Source organism: Antennarius striatus, chromosome 24 (assembly GCF_040054535.1).
Source record: "Antennarius striatus isolate MH-2024 chromosome 24, ASM4005453v1, whole genome shotgun sequence".
NCBI lineage: Eukaryota > Metazoa > Chordata > Actinopteri > Lophiiformes > Antennariidae > Antennarius > Antennarius striatus.
Window position 1 is genome coordinate 5,397,347 of NC_090799.1, and position 24,243 is coordinate 5,421,589.

At 46.2% G+C, this 24,243-nt stretch overlaps 2 protein-coding genes across 2 annotated transcripts in view; both read right to left on the bottom strand.

Annotated features, from left to right (window-relative positions):
* Positions 1–2,255: 2,255 nt before the first annotated feature.
* Positions 2,256–15,104, bottom strand: LOC137591375 (aryl hydrocarbon receptor-like). Its single transcript, XM_068309322.1, has 11 exons — positions 14,385–15,104; positions 13,877–14,064; positions 12,573–12,679; positions 9,728–9,817; positions 8,712–8,835; positions 8,175–8,302; positions 6,757–6,962; positions 6,566–6,675; positions 5,625–5,766; positions 4,297–5,542; positions 2,256–2,434 (listed from the first exon to the last, which is right to left on the bottom strand). Exons 1-11 carry the CDS (start codon positions 14,423–14,425, stop codon positions 2,276–2,278), a joined length of 2,541 nt encoding a protein of 846 aa, XP_068165423.1. The 5' UTR covers positions 14,426–15,104; the 3' UTR covers positions 2,256–2,275.
* Positions 15,105–15,591: 487 nt separating this feature from the next.
* LOC137591203 (aryl hydrocarbon receptor-like) overlaps positions 15,592–24,243 on the bottom strand; it is a 45,732-nt gene continuing 37,080 nt past the window's right edge. Inside the window, exons 5-11 of the mRNA XM_068309044.1 lie at positions 22,859–22,985; positions 22,614–22,753; positions 22,284–22,486; positions 21,982–22,091; positions 21,537–21,678; positions 19,696–21,406; positions 15,592–19,206 (exon numbers count right to left, since the gene is read on the bottom strand). Of these exons, the coding sequence (XP_068165145.1) occupies positions 19,120–19,206; positions 19,696–21,406; positions 21,537–21,678; positions 21,982–22,091; positions 22,284–22,486; positions 22,614–22,753; positions 22,859–22,985 (2,520 nt within the window). The 3' untranslated portion in view covers positions 15,592–19,119. The remainder of the gene's footprint in view (positions 19,207–19,695; positions 21,407–21,536; positions 21,679–21,981; positions 22,092–22,283; positions 22,487–22,613; positions 22,754–22,858; positions 22,986–24,243) is intronic.

The following is a 24,243-nucleotide window of genomic DNA, read 5'->3' on the forward strand; positions in this document are numbered from 1 at the left end:
TCAGAGGCGTTTCAGTGTGACGGCACAAACGCCTTTATTTCCACGATCCCAGAGCTCTCTCTTGACACGACACACACACACACACACACACACACACACACACACAAACAGGCGCACACACACACAGACATCAGTGATGAAAGTCACAAAATCAAGTCAGTGCCTCAAAAACACCCACAAATAGTTTGGCTGCAGAACACCTGCTGACAGAACATTACAGTCCACCTCAGACACACACAGACTGTATGGCACCGTTTATTCTGACGCAACATCAAGACACAACTCTGGGGATTATTATTCATAAAATGCCTTTTTTTTATACAACTTTCAGTGCTGGAAGAGTTTGTGTTTGGAAGAGTTAAAAAAAACAACACTTATACACACAACAACCAATGTTTGATTCCTTACAGCTGGTTTAAATAATCTGGTTCAAGAAATGCTACTGATATCGACAAATAACCTTTAAGCACCTTCATGTTTACTGTTCGCATAAACCACAGACACACACACACACACACACACACACACACACACACACACACACACACGCACACACATTCGTGTTGACTTGTTTCTTATTTGGTTTCTGAGTCAGCGCTAAATGCTATCTTGTAGCTGTAACCGTCTGCGTTCCAGTCATCGAGCGGTTTGTGTTTGAACAGGTTCACCTGTGTGAACGCTTCAGGATCAGACCCATTCACAGCTTTTAAAGCTAAAAGTTAAACTGGATTAAAGTATTTAGGAGCAGCGTGTTCAGTTTATCGTCCCTCACAGTGTTTGAGATGAGCCTATGTCTGTAAGGAAACAAAAATGCTTTAATTCAAGAAACACTTCTACAAAAGGACCAAACCTGGGCTTCACGTCTGCTAGCGCTCTGAAAGCTAACCCAGCTAGCCCAGGTTTGAGTCTTAGACATCGACAAAACACCAGGAAAGAAAAGCTGAGTGACACCCATCCTCCGAGTGTGATCAATTATTTTTGATCAGGTTATTGGAGGATCGCTGTGGGTGTGGGTCCGGCTGGCCGAAGCCATCGAGACAAGGCATGAACCAGAGATCTCCGCATCGTCTCCGGTCAAGAAACAAGAAATGCTTTTTCTACGTTTGAGCTCAACGCCACGGACAGACCAATCAGATGCTCTCTGATTCCGCCTGCATTATAAATATAAGTGCACGTCATCGTGGTAAACCTTAAACAGGCTAGAATGCAGCATGAGGATGAAGTACGTGACGTCACTCCCACAGAGGAGCTCCCACTGCGGCGGAAATAAATAAAACTCAGCCTGACATCATTTCAATCTCAACTAGAACACAAATTAAATGTTCGGTCCGACGTCTAGTGACCCTACGGGTGACCCGTGTCGTCTGCTGGCGTCAGTTCAAACCAGAACCGATCAGTGGAGTCATCGTCGTGACAACGCCAAAGACCAGAACGTTCCAGACGCTACAGGCAGTTGCTGGTTTCAGGCCAATCAGGACGTTCAATGAGATTAACAACAACAACTATATAACTGCCACTTGTTCATCCGTTACAACCATCAACAACACACTTAGCACTCCATTGATCGACTCTAACCTCATGCTGGCCTGATAGATCAGTTCATTTGATCAATACCAGGCCAATAAATACCTGCTTGGTATTTGTGCTCTATCAATAGTGATAACAGAATTTACATGATGTAATAGAAGAACAGATGTTTGGAGAGTAGTGTGAGGCTGTCACCTCGCCGCCAGAGGGTTCTGGGTTCGAGTCCTTCCTGTGTGGAGTTTGAATGTTCTCTCCAGCAACATGCAGCTGAGGTGAACTGGTTACACCAAACTGTCTGTAGGTGTGAGTGTGTGTGTGTTTGTCTTTCACGTGGCCCTGAGATGAGCCGGCGTCTTATCCGGGGAGTACCCTGCAGACTGGTTCCAGCTGACTTGTAACCCCCAAGATGAACAAGCAGCTGTAGATGAGACCATTAGGATCATCTTGTAGGATGAATGGATGTTTGGAGGGTTTGAACCTCTTCAGGTCAGCTCTAGAACCTCCCATGTGGACTGAGTCTTATTCCAGCATCGTCTCCTCCTCCCCCTCATCACCTCCCAGACAGATGTGAGGAGTTCTGGCTCAGGAGCAGGAATCAATCTGAGACTGTCTGCAAACTGGAACCAATTTAAAAACACGATTGTACGCAGTGACAAACCAATCAGTTCCCTCCATTCCACTTTTCTTGTTGATGTTCTGAATCCATAGAACCTGTTATGACGTCCTTTCTCCCCCTCCTCTTCCTCTGTCAGACGAGGAAGCCAGACTTCTGGGGGTCCTGCCGGGCAGGAAGTCCATCAGGGCAGGATAAGGGCACGTCCTCTGGAGCCACTGCATTCCCATTGGGTATCAAACAGGAAGTGATGAACGCTGCATTGGTGGCGCTGAGGAGGCGACCGTTCTCCAGCTGGAACACACAGCAGGGAGGTCATAGGTCACACAGATCAGAGAGGAGCCCCGCCCACGGGGTAACCAGCTTTTCATCATTTAAGATATCTCATTCCCCTCCTGCTGTACCTTAAAATAGTTTATTTCATTCACATGGACCAATCAGAGCAGAGCGCCCTTCTATCTGAGTGGAGAACAGTCTGCCCCCCCCCCCCCATTCTCCATCCCCCGCTCCGTCCTGCGTTCACAGCATCAGGTAATGATGCCAGTCAAATTGTAGGTCAGCGTTACTCATGCTCGACTGGCCGGCCTGCCAGTATTTTTCTTTCAGCGACCGTCACTGACCCTGAAGAATAACAGAGGAGGCCGAGGAGAGGGGGCGGATGGATGCCTGCCCGGGTCGGGCGGTCTCCCTGTCCCATCTCGACCTTGTTCTGCTCAGGACTCTAATTGTTCTCTGTGTGCCTCTTTTCTTTGCTCTCCTACCCTCTCATATGTCATTCCATCAACTCACATTCTGTCAGTTTTTTTTGTCAGTGTTTTTCACACCAGTGTCGCTCTGCATGCATGAAACAACACAACGCTGTGGAACATGAAGATTAAACGTCACCCAGATGTTCTCAAGTACAAACTTTGCTAAGCCCTGGTCCAAATCTTTATTACTTGAGTTTTTACATAATTATGCATAACGTTGAAAACCATCTATCAATGTCGAAAAAGAAAAAAACAAAAACTGACCCCTCCCCCGTCCTTCCTGCTCCATGTAAATCTGCCTGCGAGTTTTGTAGTAGTAGTTAATCCTGACCAACCGCAGACAAACATAATCTCCTCAGTGAAGGTAAAAAACCGGGTCAAACTGCTGACATCTCACGTCTGACGCCCCGCCGCACCAGGACACGATTCTGTCGAGGTTTAACAGCAGGGAACCTATACACACTTCTGATTTAAATCAGATGTGAAACCAGTTTCTTGGACATCCTGCTGTACCCATGTTGCCCTGCCCCTCGCTGTTTTGACATCACAACAGTCCCGGAAAAGCTTGTCATCGATCAGAACTGTTGCTGGGATCTGCAGTGACTGTCCGGAACGTTCTATGCAGAACAGCTTCAGCTGATTAATATTCTGCTGACATTTTAAACGATGTTCTGAATCAGTCCTTCTGTCTCGGCTCATAAAAGCTGATGCTGTTTAACAACAGAAGGAAACATCTTGTCCAGGAAGTAAAGGTTACTTCCTGCATCTTTGATGCTGAATAAAGAACCTCCTAGGATTCAGACTCTACTGCTGGATTCTAGTCGACTCCACTCTCATCCCCCCTCGTCTTATTTACATGGCATGTCTGGTCGCATCATCACAGTTTACACTGAGCTCATGCCAGCCCCGGGCCTCTGTTTGCTGACTCGGAAAAAAATCCACTTTCCTGACAGTGAAAGAGAGCAGGCCACGTTGAAGGGCTTTGGATTCTGTAGCGTTGGTCTGTTGACGTTCACTGATACTTGAGGCCAGTCGGCAGGATGGAATCAGGACTTGAGTCCACAGAACAAACAGTTTGGGAGAACAGTTTTGGAGACGTTGGGACGGACCAGAGGGAGATCAGGGCTGACGTGAGACCGGACGTCCGAGGGGAGGCATTGTCAGGATGACAGAGGAAAGCATTACTCATCTTCTCATGGACAGAAGAAGAAATGTATTTATAAAAAATAGGACGTCACCTCTGACCTCTGTGCTGTATGAAAGATGCTGAAGGAAAATTAAATCTACATCAACTGCTGTCCTCTTTAATTTAACTCAACGTACCATCTGCTCCAACCTCGCTCTCACAGGCCCAATGAGATTCTTATTCGCTTCTTAAAGATGTGGGGGTTTTTTCCAGCCTCTTACCTTGTCTGGTGAGCTGGGGCTGAACCTGCCGAAGGTCTCTAATGGTGGCAGGCTGTGGTGCTGCTGGGACAGTCCCAGGAGCTGCTCCAGCTCCAGTGCAGAGCCGTCACCGGGACACTGGGTCAGATAGGATGGTGGGAACATCTGCTGCTGGTAGCCCTGGTAGTCTGGAGTGATGCTGTAACCCGTGAGGCCGACTTCCATGTTCTGGAGGAAGGCTGTGTGTCCGTTTTGGACGTAAGGTCCATTAGTGGTCAAAGAGAGGCCCGGGACTAAAGGGTTCTGGCTGCTGGCCTGATGGGACTGGAGCTGGAGGGAGTACTGGTGCTGCTCTTGACCCGGTTCTGGTTGTGAGCTCAGCTGTTTGTGTTCAGCGTTAACCTGTGAGGCTCTGAGGACGGGATGTGGCTGCTGATGGGCATGGCTGGAGGGCTGATGCTCGTTCTCTGCCACCCAATGACCGTTCAGGATTGGCCCTGTGACCGGCTCCCCTGTGAGGACGTGGTGTTGCATCTGCTGGGACAGCTGGATGATGGGCTGCCTGCTGCTGGGACAGGCAGGAGGACCAGTCGGCGTGAGGCTCGGCTGCAAATCCTGGGTCATGCTTGGGGCTCTGCCACCTTCCTCTTCCCCTTCTGTGGCCCCTTCCAGAGAGTCCTGGACGTACGAGAGGATTTCATTGTTGGTCAGGAGGTCGCTAAGCGTTGGGACGTGGTTGGGATCCAGCTCGACTTGAATCATCCTCTCGTCCAGCAGCAGCAGCTCCAGGTCTTCAGCGTTCAGACCCAGATTCTCCAGCGCGCTGAAGAGCTCGCTGTTGGTGCACAGCTCCTCCCCGCCCAGAGACAGGGAGTCCAGAGTCTCTAGGAGGGGGTCATAACTAGATGCTCTACTGGGTCTCATCGTCTCCCTGTCACACAGGAGGTGAAAGCCGCCGTAACCTCCAGCTCCTCGCTGCTCGTTGGGCAGGCCGCCGTGGGAGGACATCTTCGGCTCCGGGTCCGGCTGGCACACGTACACGGACTCATCCTGGCTCATCAGCGCTCCCAGGAGAGACTTGGGATGCAGCTCATTTGAGGAGCTCTTGTCCACTTTTCCCTTCTTGGACTTGCTGCCATTTGCCTGGAGGGAATCCTGGAAGCCGTGAAGAGGATGACCCGTCTGGTAGAGCATCGCCTCTCCAGTGGCAAAGGTGAAGGGGAGGTGCATCGATCTCTTTCTCAGGTGTTCCCCTCCCTCCTCATCTCTGTAGAAATAAGGAGAAGAAATTACTGGTTCGGTTCAAACAACTTTATCGATCCAAAAAGGGGCATTTCATCCCGGCGCACCCCAAAGGCCTCTGAGTGGCAATGATGTAGTCCGGTTTGCCGTTCTTGTAGACGAGCCGGGCGTTGGCCTGGACCCACTTCCACCGGTTGTCCTTCGTGAGCAGCCTGAAGACAGTGAGGCCGCTCTCTCCCGTCTTTATCACTGGAATCACAACAGAACACAAGTTACAGCCTCACGTCGCCATGGTGATCCCATGTTTGCATGTTGTGGCTGCAAACAAGGTGTTTTTTAGTCGTCGAGCTCCAACAGACATTATTATGCCGTCTATATGGAGGCTGTGGCGTCCCATCTGTGCCTGCATGCAGCCACATAAACACTGTGTCGTACACTTCCACATGCTAATGCATGTATTTCTGTTTCGGTACGCATGAATACATGTATGCCATGTGTGTCTGTGTGTGTGTGTGCGTCTAGTGGCATCGAACGCTCCATGGTTGTGACTAACCGGGTCATCCGGTACACGAGCTAAGTAGGACACTTGACTCTCGCTCAGAGATTTCCTCCATCACTCTCTCTCTCACACACACACACACACACACACACACACACACACACACACACACACACACACACACACATTGAGTGGCTGCTTGTTTGTTTCATGTGAGCCAAACACGAGACAGGGATCAGTACAGTCTGAATAATATTGAACCCGCAGAGAATACAAGCTGCAGAGTCAAATTTTTATGACGTTAAAAAAACAAATCAGAAAAATCCATTATCTTCACAGGCGACAGGCAGCGATATCAGAGGCTAGTGTGTTAAAAAGCTGAAGATAGCCTTTGTTCCTGCAGCTGCATGTGCTCTCAAGGGCAACTCAGACGCAATGGCAGCAATAAATGAAACTCTATGAACACATAAGTGATGCAAGCGGCTGGGCTTGGTGTTTGCTTTGACGTCCCACCAGTATTTTCATTCGACTGTTCCGAGATCAACTTACTGCGGATGTGATTTTCAGCACAGTAGAGCATGTCGGCGGCGTGGATGAACTGGTACCCTGAGCCTCGGACTCTCAATTCCGCCTCGGTGTAGCCCAGAACGATTTTACCCCTGAAAGTCCAGCAGACACACACGATGACCACCGATGGAAGCACACTTGTTGACAAACACAGAGCTTATGATGGAACGTACTTGGCGTCGCAGGCCATGGGTGTGAAGTCCAGCTTGTGTTTGGTCCTGAAGATCATGTTCCTCGTCCTGATTTCCAGGATAGCTGGAGGCAGTAAGGGCGTGGCGATGGCAAACAAGGCCAGCTGAGACGGGTTGCTCCCCTTGATGACGCTCTGCAGGCTGCTCTGACCGTGGAGGAACTTGAGGCGTCCCTGGATATTCAGCGCCTGACGGGAGAGCACAAATTTCATAGCAACACATAAATAAAGACAAAATCTGTTTACTTTTTCCCTCTGAGAACAACTTCCGTCGTCTAAAGTGGTTGTTGCTCTTCCTCCTGTCTACCATCATCAGTCGTATTTATGCTGGTGAACATAGCGATGAGAGCACTGGGAACAAACTGGAGTCTCTTTTTGTGAAGTCTGCAGGTCACATGACTCAACACACTGTTTTAAAAACTAATAAATATGAAGAGTTCAACACATACTAAGATGATCATCAACAACTACTTTGGCAGAATTACAAGTGATCATTAAACTGTTGTGTCATGAAGGGCAGCAGTCAACGGTTTCGCAGTGAAAAAAGGAGAACTTTCTCCTGTCTCCTGCTCCTCTCACCCCCTGGCATGTCGTGTGAGGACCCCCACCTTCTCTGTTAGCTCTGCTTAATTAGCCTTGTTGGCTTTAAGGACCTGCAGCTGTGATGTGAGGAATCTGGCCCTGAATAGCAGGAGGGATTATGGAAAACAAAGCCATAGTGACTGGTAGACAGAAGCAAAGACCTGGCTTACTACTCACGCAAACCGTTCATGAGCACTGCTGGAGTGTCCTTGAGCAAAACGATGACCGAAAGCTTTCAGAGAAAAGAGTTTTCTCCCTGAACCATAACATAAAAGTGTTTACAAAGATGGAGGATATTGGAGTAGACCTCAATCAGTGTTCACTCCACCTCCAGTTTCAGGGTCAGGCAGTGCCTTGCTCATGGGGTCCCTGTCCCAGCTTTCCCAGGAGGGATTTGTGCTGCCACTGATCTACAGCGTGTTTTTCTCCTGCAGCTAATTGTCTTAGTCGAAGCAACCGATCTGGAGCTACCTACTCTGACTAAGCAAGTTCCCCCCTCTGCAATCGCCTCCTCTGGGTGGAGGGAGGATTAAGGCCCTTTCCCCACGACCCTGAAGCTCTCTTAAGGCGGATTACAGGAGTACATGGTGGCTTCTGATTCCTGGATTCTGAAGTGGCACGCCACCAACAGGCCTTAGAACACCAGAGTCCCAGACGGGGACTGACTGCACTACCGTTATCTGACCAGGAGAGTGCTCATGAATATTATGATTAAAACAAATTAACGCTCGCTGTCTAATAAAAATAATAAAGATTTCATTTAAATGACGCTGAGCTGTTGCTCTAAAGTTGCTGGGAACTGTGGGAACTCCATCTCACCAGGAAGCCGGAGGAGTTGTCCAACAGACAGCGGAAGCGGCAGATGAAGCCTCTCTCCAGGAAGGAGGAGTTCTCAGGGGGGAGCTGGTCGGGGTTGTAGCTCACCAGGGCGGAGGTGGGCTCTCCACCTAAGCACACGGATGGGACAAACAGAGTCATCACCAGAGCAACAGCCACAGTTGTCACGGTTAGTGTTTGTGAATTCTCTGCTGGGATGCAGCTGAAACTACAGAACAGTTTTTTCTGTTCTACATTTCTATTCTCTTTCATCAGAGGTGTTTAAACCCTCAACAGCTGAACTCCATCATGATCTTTTTGTTACCTGTGTGTGCCCGCTGACTGCTGATCCTTACCTAATGCACAGTGACAGCAGAGTGTGAGCATGTGCTGCTGATATGTGCGCTGTTGTGTTGTTTGGACCTCCTCTCAGGAGGTTTGACTTAAAGGTCAACTCCTGTTGCCCAGTCGCTGCACCATCGATTCACCAGACGCTTCTCTCGCACCTGCACGTCAACACACAGCCTCCATATGACTGACCTGTGGGCTCGACAGGGGGCCTGTGGCCCCCAGGTGGGTTGAGGGCCCAGTGCAGGTTACTCCTGAACTCCTGCTGGTCTTCAGTGTGAATCAGCTCAAACACACTCTGGTGCATCACGTCCGTCTGACAGGAAAACATTAAAGTGTGAGACTGCTTGAAGACACATCACATTTGTTGTCGTCACCGCATGTTTGTGTGTCGCTCTCAGTTGTGCTGTTTCTAAACACTCGTGTGTGCAGAGCAGCTGCTTCAGCGGGATTTGGGTTTGTTTGACAAACAATCAGAGATGCTCCTCAGATGGGTGAGCAAAAGAGGGGTGGGAGGTGGTGTTTACACCCTGACCAGGTGAGGACAGTGTGTGTGGGGGACAAGTTGTGTGTGTGTTGGTGTTTTGGATTAGATGGTGTTTGAGTCTCAGACAGTCAGACTTTGCTTAAATTGATAATCACATTCTCTAAAATAAGATTACTCTGGAGACAGTGGTGCTTCGTTGTTCAGCCAATGGGATTAAACCTCCAGCTCTAAATGTTTTTTTTAGACCCAAGTAATTCAGGATGATGCGTTCACTGATGTGTAATACAGATATAACACCAATCACATGGCAGGTAAAACAGAGGGCAGATGTGTGTGAGTTATGTCTAAAGGCCAATAATTATGTATGTGTGTTCTGTTGGATGACACTGTCCTCAGGAGGAATTTCTTGTTATCAGCTAACAATGTAAACAAAGAGTGAACAATCATCTAACATATCAAATATGTAGCTTCAAGAAAGCTTCATACCCAGCTGAACATAATGGAACAGAAATATAAAATACAAATGAGGCATCTGACCTTTTTTCCTTCTTTCAATTTGTGCATTATTCCAGAGTTGGCTTCATTCAGGAACTCTATGCTAAATCTGACTGAAGGTCACGCTTTAAGTCGATTTGGTTTTTAAACAGAGCACAAACAGCGTGAAGACAAAACGCCTGCGGTGAGATAAACCAGTCTTGTGATAGTTGACAGCAGCGTTCACCTGATGGAAGCCAAGGTAATCCTGGATGGTGTGAGAGCAAAAGAAGATGATTCCTTCAGCGGTGACGACCAGGACGAAGCCATTCAGGGCCTGCAGGGACAAGACAGCTGATCAGTTCAATGCTTCTGGGCGTCACAGAACAGTAAAGGTGGTTAACTGCTCTCAAAGTTAAACTGGTGAACTGGTGATTAGGATAAAAATGCCAAAGTGTTAGCATGTCAACCGAACAACGTACATTTGAAGCAGAAAACCAAACATTTACAAAAAAACTAGGATGAAAACAATCTTAAAAAATGAAGATAAGGTGTCCCCTCTCCAAGCACAGGAAGACAGGGAGGAGGAGGAAGATGTCAGCTCACAGAGATGTGATGGTGAGGACGGAGGAAAAAGAGGTCACTACTGGATGACTAACACCTCCATCATCACCCCTTCCTGTCACCTCATCTTCCTCTAACCTTGGGGTTTACTGTGGAGGTGATGACACTGTGAGGACTCACAGCCACATCCGGCCAGCTTCAGCCACACCCCAGTGATGATGATGATGGCAATGGTGATGATAGGACTACAGTGTTTATCTGAAAACACAATGACCCAGCTTCTGCTGCTGTCTGTTTTTCGTTTACTTTACATTTCTTTAACCAAACATCTCAATGCTATTTATTCATCTGGTCAAGTTGAGAATTCTATCAAACAGAGTTTTAGCACATGTTTGAAAGCTCTAACAGTAACCACACCCAGCACTGCTGTCAACACACACAGACACACACTCGGACTTCTTCTTCTTTCCTTTCTGCTTTTCCCTTCAGGGGTCGCCACAGCCAATCCGTTGCCTCCATCTAACTCTGTCTTCTGCATCCTCTTCTCTCACACCAACTACCTTCATGTCCTCTCTCACTACATCCATAAAACTCCTCTTTGGTCTTCCTCTAGGCCTCCTGCCTGGCAGGAGGCCTCTGACTTTATCTCCAAAACCTCTAACATGTGCTGTCCCTCTGATGCAGTCATTCCTGATCCTATCCTTCCTGGTCACTCCCAGAGAGAACCTCAGCATCTTCATCTCTGCTACCTCCAGCTCTGTCTCCTGTCTTTTCCTCAGTGACACTGTCTCTAGACCAAACAACATCACTGATCTCACCACAGTTTTGTAAACTTTTCCTTTCATTTTGGCTGAAACTTTTCTATCACGATTCACACCTGACACTTTCCTCCACCCGTTCCATCCTGCCTGGACATACTTCTTCACCTCTTTTACACACTCTCCATTGTTCTGGACTGTTGACCCTAAGTACTTAAAATCCTCCACCTTCTTGATCTCTTCTCCCTGTAACCTCACTCTTCCACTTGGGTCCCTCTCATTCACACACATGTACTCTGTCTTACTGCGGCTAACCTTCATTCCTCTCCTTTCCAGGACAAACCTCCACCTCTCTAGCTTCTCCTCCACCTGTTCCCTGCTCTCACTGCAGATCACAATGTCATCTGCAAACATCATAGTCCATGGTGATTCCTGTCTAACCTCATCTGTCAGCCTGTCCATAGCGAACAAAAAGGGGCTCAGACCTGATTCCTGATGCAGTCCCACCTCCACCTTGAACCCCTCTGTCTCACCTACAGCACACCTCACCACTGTCTTACAGTCCTCATACATGTCCTGCACCGCTCTCACATACTTCTCGGCCACTCCAGACTTCCTCATAGAACACCACAGTTCCTCTCTGGGCACCCTGTCATAAGCTTTCTCCAGATCTGCAAAAACACAAAGCAGCTCCCTCTGGCCTTCTCTGTACTTCTCTATCAACATCCTCAAAGCAAATACTGCATCTGTAGTACTTTTTTTTGGCATAAAACCATATTGCTGCTCACAAATGATCACACACATAGAGTGTGTATAAATATTTACTGTAGCTTCATTGTCTGCTCAGATTGGTCGACATGGAGCACTCCTGTTTGTTGTCTCTGCCAGACCACAACAAACAGACAACACAGAACCCCCTCAGTAACCACAGAAGAAGAAAACAGGGTCTCTGCACGTGTTTCTTGTCTCGCTTTAAGAACCTGGAAGACTCGCCTGTCGTCTTCACCAACTTGTCTTTAAATGATGGTTTACTTTAAACGCTTTAAGACGCACACATCCTTCATCCAAACCCCCTCCCTTCAATAATACATGTGTTCACCGGCTCTATATAATTCATGCGCTGGTGTCTGTAATGGAACAGAGCAGCTGATGACAGGAAGCTGCTGCCCTTCAAAGAGACTCGTTCCTGATACGTCATCACTGCAGTGACCCATTTATTCCTCCGGGATCAATACATCAATCAGGGAGTTATTGTGAGGTTGAGGAACCAGCCTTCAGTTTTAGGAGTCACTCTCATATAACATTCAGACAAAGTACATATTCAAAAATCACAATGACAACTCAAACTTAGTTGATTCTATGTGTTCATGAAACAGAATAAACACACTGTGAATAATAATCCATGGCTCTATTGTGAGTGTTTTAGTGAGAACCAACTGACTGCTGCTGAACCCAAACTCTCCTGCTGCACGGCCATGATAACAAGCCTTTCTCCTGTCGTCCTGCTGTGCAGAGCAGCTCGCCTCCATAACAAGCTTTCAGACAGACAGTTGTGTGTTGTTGTGTTCAGATTCTCTGCGTTACGCATCTAAAAAAGTCACAATAACTCAGGACCAGGGGGCTCGTCAGGAGGTAGACGATAGCTGCACGCTTGCGTTTGTATCACGCATTAATCCAGACATAAACATGCGAAGCACGTGTCATACATCTGCTGGGTTTATAAAACATCCATCCAGGAAACAGAGGAGCAAGCAAACCCCCAACCCTCACCTGCAGCAGCAGCTCTCCCTCAGGGATGCATCCGACTGATGTTTTGCTGTTTTCTACAAGATCACTGCTTCCGTTCACGCCATTGGACGGCTGGGTCTTGAGCGTCACTGTGGACAGATAAAAGATCACATCTTCAAAACCGTTCAGGTGACTCTGTCAACATGTTAACAGTAAATTAACAATCAGTGAATCAACGGCCAAAAGAGAGGAAGAGCAGGGGCAGCATGTCAATGATCAATAATTAAGAGTCAGAGGGGGTGGTGGGATGTCAAGAACAGAATCAACAGCACATTAAATTATATAGTAAGAGTCAGGAGGAAGAGGGTGATGAAGATATCAGCAGCTGGTCATGAAGACTGTGATGGATCACCTGGCAACCACAACATTATCATTTCAGGGCAAACGTTAATAATCTCGTTTGAACCGTTTCATGTTTTGTTCAGATCGTCTTTTTTTAACCTCTTTTTTATGGCGATTAATTGTCCTTAAGAGCAAAATAAAGACTTCTTAGTTCAAATCATTTCACTTCATAAGAATGCTTGTTTGTGCTCATCTGTCGCTGAGGAGCTGCCTGTCAGTTTGTCTGTCTGTACTCTCACCTGACCTTGACAGCCACAGATGGGTTTCTCAGAGGTTGCAGGAGTCAAAAGTTGAACCGTGGGCGTCTGTCCCCCCCTTCTCTTTGTAAAATGGCGGTGAGTGGATTATCCTGCTGTTTTTACTCTAAGGCTTTCATCTTCTCCTCCCACCTCGCCGTGGAGCAGCAGCCTCCTCAGACCTACTTTACCGTGTGGCTGAGACTTTGGGACAAGGGTCGTCTCATGGCCACGGGCAAAAGTAGCTGACCTACAATACGTTAATGTTGTGTTAAGACATCACGCAGAAATGGGGTCGTCCACAGTTCAGCCACTGTGACAGAGAAGTGTGTCGGCCCTGCTGGGTCGGGGTGTGTGACCCAGCACAGATGTGTGTTAAAGCCTTTGCTGGACAAGGACAGGCTCTGATTGGCTCTTCAAATGATTAAAAGGTTGAAAATATACGCACATGACTGGAAAGTCAGCTGAGCCAAAGGAAGAGTGATTTCCCTGGAGGGCTCCGACAGCAAGGCTGGTCACTCACAGTGACACTCCCCCCGTCAAAGCACAATTATAGGCTTAAAAAAACTCTAGGTTTTTCAAAACCTTTAAATGAGACTCTGAAAGCATCAAAAGCTCCCAAGGTTGTTGCTTAACAAATGAAAAACATTCAATGGTGAGTTTTTAGTGTTTTTTTGGCAAGCCGGCTTTATTAGAATCGCTACCTACCAGAGAAGAAGCTCTTGGTCCGTAGGAAGCTGACGCTGAGCCTCAGGATGGACAGTTTGTCCAAGCTGGCGATTACATCTTCAGGGAAAGGCAGCAGGCTGGCCAGCCGGTCCAGCTCAGAGTTCAGACGGTCACGGTGGCGTTTGGACGGGTTGGATTTGGCACCTTCGGTTGGGGTGGGTTTGGTTCTGGAGTTTCAGGAAGCAATGTACGATGCGTCTTTGAATACAACCTCATTATGACCACAAAGTTCACACAGAAGCATACTGAAACATGTCCAGGTCTCAAATTCAGCAATTCTTCTCACATGTGTTGTTATAAATAAGCTAGATCAATGTTCATTTTATTAAATTAACGCCCTTAGATATTAGTTTGATATGTAATTCTCAAATATCCGTGTAGCTCCTGTAAATACCGAATTATTTAGTTTATTGAGAGTTTATTAAGTATGTGAGTAACGAGTCAACTCACTATTAACCATCTAGTTAACTATCTATCATTAACTCACCCCTTCTGCGCCGGTTTTCTTCTTTTCCTGGCAGCATACATGTTTTTAGTGTTGATTTATTCAGTCTAGTCGAAGAAAATCCATTAAGTTTAACTTCTGGAGGCTTCAGACGGTACAAACCGGCCGCCAGGAACCGGCAGTGGTCCCGGGACACATGTCGTCTTCCGGGAGACAAGCTAACCTGATAACGAGCACCTTTATGCTAGCTAACGCCGATAAAGGACGGGATGGAACTACGATACGAACAGACGCTCCATGTCGAAGGCGGAGGAGTTTCACTGGATGGACGTCGCGCGGTCCCCGGTTATCACCTCCATGACGTCAAATCCCGCCTCAGCTTCCGATCCCGCATCCGAACATGTTCAAGCGGACCGCCGGGAAAGTTCTCCGGCCCCGTCCTCTCCTGTCTCCCTGCCGGGACTATCTGTCGCCTCTCCTCTCACTCCGCCACTTCACTGCTCGCGCGCTTCCCGGGCACTGATTCAACGTTGAGCGCGCGCGGTGGGTCAGAGGTGACGTAGAAAAAAAAAATAAATTAAAAAAAATTAAAAAAAATTAAAAAAAGGTAGTCGACATTTAATTCAGATTTAGTTAGTCTTCAGTCTTTAGGTAGTCTCAATATACGTGTAATCTCCAGAATATTTCTCAACAATTAGTATTTAATCATAAATAATAATTGTGGATTATTAAAAGATTTTTCTTCATCATCTTTTTCTTCTTCAGCACATTCTCGTGTTTCACACGTTAATTTATTTAAATTTAACGGATAATTTTTTAACATTTTAAAACACCCGAAGACGTTTTATTCTTTCTAATTATGTATTGATTAATTAACACTTAACACACCTCCTTTCTCAATACTGTACAGCCAAGTGTTTGGTTAATGTTAGCTAGCTTTCAATAAACATTAGAATTAATCTATCTCCCTCTTCCTTAGAGCGAATGATGCTTTCATTCTTAATGCAACTATTTATTTTGCAAGTAAATAAAAAAGGTAATAAAATGCATTATATTTCATCTCTGTCGAGCTAAATAAAAATGAAATATACTCCTAAAAAATATATACTCCAATATTAAATGTAATGCATTTAATACAGCTCCTAAATGAGCTGGTCGTGCCACTTTTACATTAAAGAAAACCACAGTGCCATCTAGCGACCACTAGGGAGCATCGCACTTATTAAATCACGGTTAAAAACACAAAGCAGACTGATCAGATCATATTTAATATGGTCAGCATGAAAAGATCGACTCAAACACTCAATTTGAGAGGCAAAACATTGAAGGCAAATCCACAAGTTACAAAAAAAACAACCCATCATAATAACAGATTATATTTGTTTATGCTGTGCACAAAATGTACAAAAATTAAGCGTGAATCAGGTTAAGGCGATATAACAAAATACACATTATAGGATGATATATATTATGAAAAAAAGAAGACAAATATATATATTTATATACAATTACACAAAGATACTGCACATTTGGAGTCTGGGCCTCCTGGGGTTTGAAAAATAAAAGTATGTGATATACAAGTACAAAGGTTTTTTTGTTTTTATCAAGAAGAAAGGATGAAATATATTTGTATTTTATACTTGGATGAAAGAAAGGGTGTTACGGTACTGAAAATAAAACACCTCACAAAACAAACTTCATGTTGTACTGAGTCTAAAAATTGATTCCATTAATTTGTAGATTTTTGGCCTAATTCAGATTTCAGGGAATCCTTTGTCTTAAAGCACTGACAAGCTACACAGTGTTGTCAAAGAGTCCTATAAGCCTGAAACTGAAGTTCTGCAAGTGGTTAAAAAACAAACTGCAAGCACTGATGAACTAACACCAGACAATTTTCCCATGATGCAACACATAAAGGGAACAGAGACGAAGATGAGGATGAAGCAGAGGACGAGAACCAGCCGGGAGCAAAACACACCTTCTGTTTGGAACCACACACTGCCTACCACAGACACCAGTCTGTAGTGCACACCTAACAATCACCATGACAACCAGACAACAGTATCCTCATGTTTCCCTGCATCACATGACCGTAACCATCACGACTCTACTGACGTCCCCAACGCATCATCCATCTAAAGCATCACGTCTTCTGCATAATAATAAATGAAAGGAGGAGGAGGAGGAGAAGGAGGAGGAACAGAAGGAATTGTCTAGATACATTTGTTGGGCTACTCTATTTTCCTTGAACTCAGCCTCCTGTCACCATCTGACACTTTTAGGAGCTTCAAAGCATTCTGGCCTTTTTGACAATAAAAAAAACAACCTCAGGAATTCCTGCTAATCTAGTAAACATGAGGGAATTTTTCACATACTCAAAAACCACACATCGTAGATGAAACACAACATCCTACATTTGACACGTTGCTTCGTAAGAATTATACATCAGCGTGTGATTCCAAACGGCCCCCACCTACAGACGGACACCTGAAGACGGCGCTGGCGTCAGGAGGGACACCCGAGTCATGTCCAGTCCTCTGCTCCACAAAGTTGATTGTGCCAGCATGTGGCACATTGAGTCATACAACATCTGTGGATTATGACCCGGTACCTGATGCTTTCCAGAGTTGACTTTAACCCACTTACATGTTGTGACAAGAACGCAGGTTAATCCTCCTTTGTGTGAACATCGGAGGTTTTGTATGTAACTCAAATCTTTAAGTTTGTGATCCTTTGAGACCTCTGGAGCGACAGATGAGTTGACGTAAAAATCAAATTTTATGACTCAGTACTGGATGAGGTTTGTTTTCAATCTAAGTGCCTAATTGTGTTGTTTTTAAGATCAACAGACAATCACAAGGAACTCAATGAAAACGCACTTTTTAATTTCCACCCCTCTTTGAAGATGTGTCTGTTTCCCTTTTTTTCCTTATTTAAAATATACAATAGCTGCCTTTAAACTGTTTTACTTCGGTGTTTCGTTACCGGATGATGTCGATGCTCTCCGGTCCGAGGGAGAACGTCCATAAATTAACCACAAAAACAGAAACAAGAAAGAGGGAGAGGACGGAAACTCAGAAAGGTAGAAATGAGTGAATGGTCCACTCCACTATTTTCAGGTTACGTTTCATCCAATTCTGATTTCAAGGAAAATCTCTGACTCTCAGTCTGTGTCTATTAAAAAAAGACATTAAACACACAAAAAGAAAAAGTTAATTAAGTTCTGATCAAATAAGGCACGAATAAAATGACTTTATGATCCAATGGGATGAAAATTTCATGCAAGCGTACAAATCAGGATTTATGAATTTTATCTTCACTACACTTTGGCAAAGGCTTTAAAAGGAATAGTGCAAACATTTCGACAACTGGCTTGGTGAATTAAAGGAAAAAGAAAACTTTGGTTTCGCTCATCTATCGATTTCCACGGCAGCTTTCTGCTGAAATCGGCGGGGCAGCAACCGGACCTTGAGGAAGGCACCGTCTCAGACAGGAGAAACCAAACGGGATGAAGGACTAAAGCTCAGACTGATTACATAACAGGAACACTACCAAGCAGCTAAGTCACTGACTACATCCTAAAAGACGACGTCATCATGCTCGTCTACGTCGTCTCACTCTCACCGGGACCGCAAGACTTGAAATGAACTTTAGAGGAACGCATTTTCAAAAGGACAAAACAGCAAAAAAACAAAAAGAGGTATGTTTATCCTTCTGTGCGTTTAAAATAGAGGATTTCAGAGCAAAGGGAGTTTTTGTGTGTCAGAGACGGCAGAGGGTTACCTGGAGACGACGTCTCTACAGGAGGGGAGGAGGGGAACCAGCAGCTATGACCTCATGCTTCTAGTCTTGGTCTGATAGCCCATTAATTATTATCTGAATCCTGATATGAAGCTATGCGTTGTGGATGAGACTTCGTCTCTGTGGCAGTATGCTGAGCCTCTAGCGTCATCAGCATGACAGTGGCGGCGGTGGGTTTGGACTGCTAATATTTGCAGAGCTTAGCCAGAGATGAACAAGTGAGGCGCCTGTGTCGCGACTCACAATGGCCTCCATTCATGGACGTTCAGTAACGGACTGATGGCGAGACGCTCCGTCCTCCATCGCTGACGTCCTGCTGTCGAGCATCACGTGTTTCAGATTGTCTCACGAAGGCTCCTGATGGAAGGTGGAAGGCCAGTGGGGTTTGACGAGGCCCTGCAGCCTGGAATGAGTCGAGCTCCACGCTAAAAATGTGCCTGGACTTTGTCTCCTGTCTTTTCTTACAAATTGTGTGGAGGGGACCAGGACTAAGAAGCTGCGCTGGTTAACCTCCTCACCTCATCATCAACCCCACCCCTCTAAAAACGTCCACTTACAAACATAAAAAAGGTTCAAATCTAATGCAATAAATGGGATAAAGAGGATGGCGCCGTTACATGATTGGCGGATGACATCAGCTGAGGTGGGTGGTAGGTAGAAACATCACAGAGCGAGCTCTGAAGCTGGTGTTGCCAGGCGTAAGTAATCCATCATCCTCTTTTTGGGACAATCCAAACAGCTCCAGGGAAGAGATTCATGTTCAGTCTGTAGATGAGCGGCCATCCGGAACCAAGTCTCAGAGCTTCAGAGAAAGAAAGAGAAGAGGAGACGCTTTCCTCGTCCTCCTCACACACGTTTTCTGTTCTTCAGTCTAGTCCCCGTTCGTGTTTAGAGACAGGAGTCTTTTGCTTCCTTTAAACTGCCGTTTCAGTCGGAGCCAGATCCCGGACCATCTGCCAGTCACAGCAGCTGATTCCTATTTGTTCTGTGAGTAGTATGCGCTCCCGTTAGACAGCGAGGAGAAGGGGAAACCTCCGTTCCCGACGACTGGACAGCTGCTCATCTGTGAAACAAAGGATCAGATTAGACCTTCACATCCAAACTTTGCACTACTTTAAATATTCTTCTCTGGTAATAAACGGTGATTTAATTGAACAAGGGAAGCCACCAAAGAGAATTTAATGTGACTTAATTACTTTACGAAGTAAAGTCTCAACATAAAGAACCTTAAATGTGTTTCTAATGGAGGACTTCTACTTCTCACCACTACTGTACTCAAACAGAAAGTAAATGATATGACTTCTTAGGTCCAGGATGGCTCTGCTCTTAGCCCCTCAGTTGTTTTGTTGTTGTTTGAATGCAAACAAAGGTATAAATGTCAGCAGAGCACCAGAACCTGACTATCAAACTTTCCCAGCATTCAGCTGCCTGCATCCTAACTTATTTTAAATGTTTTGTAGGAATCAAATGGAGGACAAACATGTCCCTTCTTTGAAACCACTTGTTCAGGTCAGCATCCAGCTCATTACAGATTGGCTGACATTTTTATTACCTGTGATTGCAGTTCACTGAAGTTTAGGTATGGCTGTTGTTGCACCAGCAGGTCTTCTGAGCCGAGGCCAGTGGTCATTTGGCAGGACAGTGGTGTCTCTCCAGGAGTCGGGACCGCCGTCATTCCCGGGACCGATGCTGCTCCTGGTAGACTCTGATAGAAACAGGACGGCTTGGATGGAATTTGGTTGCTGGCCGGGTTTAATCTCTGGTGGGAGGGGGTTTTATTGAGGTGCACCCCATTTACAGACAAAGGCTGGGGGATGTCAGTGAACATACAACTGCTAGAGGGCGCGAGAGGTGGAGGCGCCATGTTCTGCTGAACAGGAAATGGTAGATTTGAAGTGTTTGGGGTGTTGAACATTGGCCTGCCGTTCACTGAGTTCTGGGCTGTGACGACTCCAGGAAGGGGATTGCTATGAAATCCTGGCATCTGGTTCAGACAGGCTCCCATTGGCTGTTTCTGTGAATCCAGTGACCAAGACTGCCTCTGGTTCTCGCTGGATTCTTTCTGAAGGGCTAGGTGGTCTTGCATGCAGCTGGATGAGGGAAGCTCTGATGAAAAACCTGTTTCGTTTGAAAGATTTTGAGTGTATGTGTCTATAAAGTTGTTAGTTTGGTTTGCGTTCCACTGGTTGCCCTGGAAGTTGAACATGTTATTTGCACTTTGGTCCTGGAGGCCAACGAGTAGGTTGGGCGTCCTCATCTGAAGGTGGTTCTGCATTGGTTGAGCCATTTGGTTGGAGTGAATCTGATTGGTTGGTGCTTGCCTGAGGGAGAAAGTGTTTTCCTCTGCAGGCGCCTGTAAGGTTCTCCGCTGGTTCTGTGTATGAGAACAAGAATCTGCCAAGGAGGGGTTGAACGGAACTGGAGCATCCATGTTGCTACTGGTGCCAAGCTGAAGGCCAACAGAGGTGGGGAGCGCTTGCTGCTGATGGTCTGGATGGTTTAAATCAGAAGAACTCAACTGAGGAAGATACATGTGGGTCAGTTTCATCGTCCCCCTGACAGGACTCTGCTGTCGGCCGTTGTTCTGGGGATCCAGACGCCATTGAAAGTTCTGCTCTCCAACCTGGTCAGCATTCCTGTTCTGAGTGTCCAATGTGGACAGACAGGATGACATTTCAACCAGCTGCTCTGGTATCTTGAACCCGCCATCTGCCTGGAGCTGCTCCTCCACGTAAGTCAGGATGTCATTGTTGAGAATGTCGTTCAAGTCTTCGTTCAGCTCGCAGTTGGCGCTCATCTTCAGGAGTGTGCTCTCCCAGCTCTTCAACTCCTCGGCCTCCACGTCCAGGGCTTCGCTCAGGTCGTTCTCACCCAGGATCTGTTGCAGGGTTTCCATCATCTCCTGAACGGTGTCGTCGGGCTTCACCATGCTCCCCCCGACGGTTTTGGGGATGGAGTCCGTCCAGACATCTCCAGGAACACTGACTGTAGGGTGGGTGTCCTGGAAGGCGACGTCGTTGAGGGAGTTGATGGTGTTGATGTTGTTGTGTTCACAGTAGGCAGCCTGGTCCTGGTTCAGGAAGCAGCCCAGTAAGGAGTTGGGGCTGACGGATTGGTTGTCCAGCTTCCTCTGCTTGGAAGCGGAGCATGGGTCTGGGGCGCTGACAGTCGGAGTTACATCATACAAGAACGCTTCTCCTGTGGCAAAGTTGAACGGTAACTGCAGTCGACGAAGACGGAACTGTTCTTCCCCTTCTTCATTGCTGCGAAAAACAAAGTGAAGAGCAGAAGTATTAGCTCCATGAAAAATTAGTCAGCCAACAGAAAGTCCAGCCAAAGCCCACCAGAGACGTTCAAGCAGAAATGAACACAGAATACTTGTTGTTCACTTACGACAAAGCCTTCTGCCGGGCCACGATGAAGTCTGGTTTCCCACCTTTGAAGACGACCCTGGCGTTGGCCTGGACCCAAATCCACGAACCGCCTTTACAGAGCAGCCTGAAGACGCTGAAACCACTTTCTCCTGTTTTTATCACTGAAGACGAAACACACAGTTAGACTTGACATTGTAAGTTTTGTTCTGGTTTTGGTGTGTAAATTAGCGGAGGGCTACGAAGTCTCTTGTTATTTCTTCTCTTAGGTTGTCTAAACTATTTTGTTCATTTTCAGCCAATTTCTAACAAACAAAATGTGTTTTCTCGACCGAAACATACTTACAAAAATGGTTTCACCCTCCACATCAATAAGATCAATAAGTCAATATCATTGTGAGATTGAGTCTTTAATAGTTTATAAGCTGGGAGGCGACACGGAGATGAACCTGGAGGTGTAGACTTACTTCTGACGTGGTTGTCGGCGCAGTACATCATGTCTGCAGCGTGGACAAAGTTATAGCCGGAGCCTTTCATCACAATTTCTACTTCGTTGTAACCCAGAACCACCTTTGCTCTGCAGAGGAGAAACAATTCAGTTAAAATCAAAGCAGATCAAATTAATCAACAGCCACCGGGGTGTCGATTATTTAGAGTCAGGTCTAGTCCCATGAGGTTCTATTTGTTTTGTATTGTATTTACAGCATCAGACATTCTATTATCAGCACCATGAAGCAGGATCCATCTGTCAGCCCCTGACAGAATCTACCTGGTGTCGATGGCCATGGGACTGAAGTCCAGCTTGTGTTTCGTCTGGAAGATGAGCGTCTTGGAGCGGATCTCCAGGATGGACGGCGGCTGCATTGGCGTGGCGACAGTAAACAGGGCGAGCTGTGGGGGAACCAGCTTCCCATCCTCAGACACCCGGTTCTGGCCATGAACCAACTTCAGGCGACCATGGAAGTTCAGGGCCTGGAGAGAAAGGACAGAGACTTAGAAAAATCTACAAACCGTAACTAAATGTCCCTTTATCATCCTTAATGCAGAGTTTAACTGCTATTACAAGATTTATCTATTGTCAGTCCTTGTAGTGTTTTACCAGGAAGCCAGAGGAGTTGTCGAGCAAGCAGCGGAAACGACAGCAGAAGTTTCTCTCAAGGAAGGAAGAGTTTTCTGGAGGGATGGTCTGCGGGTCGTAGGTCATCACGTTGCTGCTGATCTCTGCAGAGCTCTGCTCATCTGAGGGATTTCATAACATATGAATCAATCCATCGAACCAAAACTCCAGACTCATCACAGAAAAAGTTAATAAAACACAAGGATTACAGCGCAAAGTGGACTTACTAGATCCCTCGGCGGTGCCGTCAGGCTGGCTGCGATTTGGGTTGAGGGCAAAGTGAAGCTGTCGTCTGAACAGAGCTCTGTCGTCTGTGTGGATCAGCTCAAACACACTCTGATGGATGACGTCCGACTGAAAACACAGCAGAAATCATTCACCAATCCAGTCTTCTTAAGATAAGAACACTCAAGATGGACAGAACACCAAAATGACTATTATAATAACAACTGCAAGAAAAATAGAAATAATAAGGTCATAATGAACTTTGATTTATGTCATTTTGGATGTCATAAATATTGAGCTCTTTGGAGACTGAGAGGAAATAAATGCAGACAGTTTATAACTCTTTATCACTGCACTCTGTGTTTACAGAGAGGAGGAGACTCATTGATTCCTCATGTCCCATAAGCTGGGCTGATCCTCACTCGGTATGAATATGTTCGACTTGGCTGCAGTTCTCCTCTGGCAGCAGCAGACTCACAAATGCTGATGCTCAGAGTCATGTAGGATTTCCCTCTGCAGAATTAAACTCAAACAAAGATTTGTTCTGCACTTCTAAGAAGAGAAATGGCTTTTATGTTTGTGTGCTGCAGAGCCACAGAGACAGCTAATTATTTTCCATCGTTCTCTCATTTGTGAATGTAGACATTTCTGCAGATTTGGACTGAGGAAAAGGCTGTGCAGATCCAGAGTCATTTAGGACATGGAACATAAACATTTCTCACTATGAAGAAATGCTGGTCTCTGCAGAGTTCAATCTGCAGAGATCAGCAATGATCAAACCTGTGCATTGTCTTCTGAGACGTTTTAAGTTCTCCGTTTGATTTTAGGGCACATATTTATTCTTTAAACAGAGACTTAGAACCTTAACAAAGGAGCCTCTAATAATGTGGCTGCTTTTGGCTTCACATGAACAGATGGAGAGTATATTTACCTTCATCTTAACACACCTGTTGTCAGGTGAATATGAACATATCAGTCCGTCACCACTTTATTCAGGTGATGGTGCATTAAAGTGAGACCATGAGGGTTATTAAATAACTGCCCCAGAACTGATTTTATGTGTTGGCAGAATTGTTTATGACGGGAAGAACCCTGGCTCTTCTCCTGGTCCATCCTCGTCCCCACTGGCGAACTGCAGCACTCTTTCTGACGAGCTGCATTCAAGATGGATTATGCAAGTGTAAACACACATTGTGTGAACCACAAACTCAGTCGTGACAGACCAGGGAAGGAAAAATGAACCACACCTCTGGGGTTTTTCTCTTACTCAACCGATGACAAACAGCCCAACACGGAACCGTCGTTTATCAGCGGTGCTGAAAAACGGCTTCAGTCGGATCACCAGGCTTTGTTCAACTCAAAGCGACCGTGAAGTCAGGATTTCTCA

Coding starts and splice junctions, on each gene's coding strand:
- LOC137591375 (XM_068309322.1), bottom strand. CDS start 14,425: ATGTATGCTGCCAGGAAAAGAAGAAAACCGGCGCAGAAGGG. Junction 14,065..14,384: donor AGAAAACCGGCGCAGAAGGG/GTGAGTTAATGA, acceptor CTGAAACTCCAG/AACCAAACCCACCCCAACCG. Junction 6,676..6,756: donor CCCATGGCCTGCGACGCCAA/GTACGTTCCATC, acceptor CTGGACTTTCAG/GGGTAAAATCGTTCTGGGCT.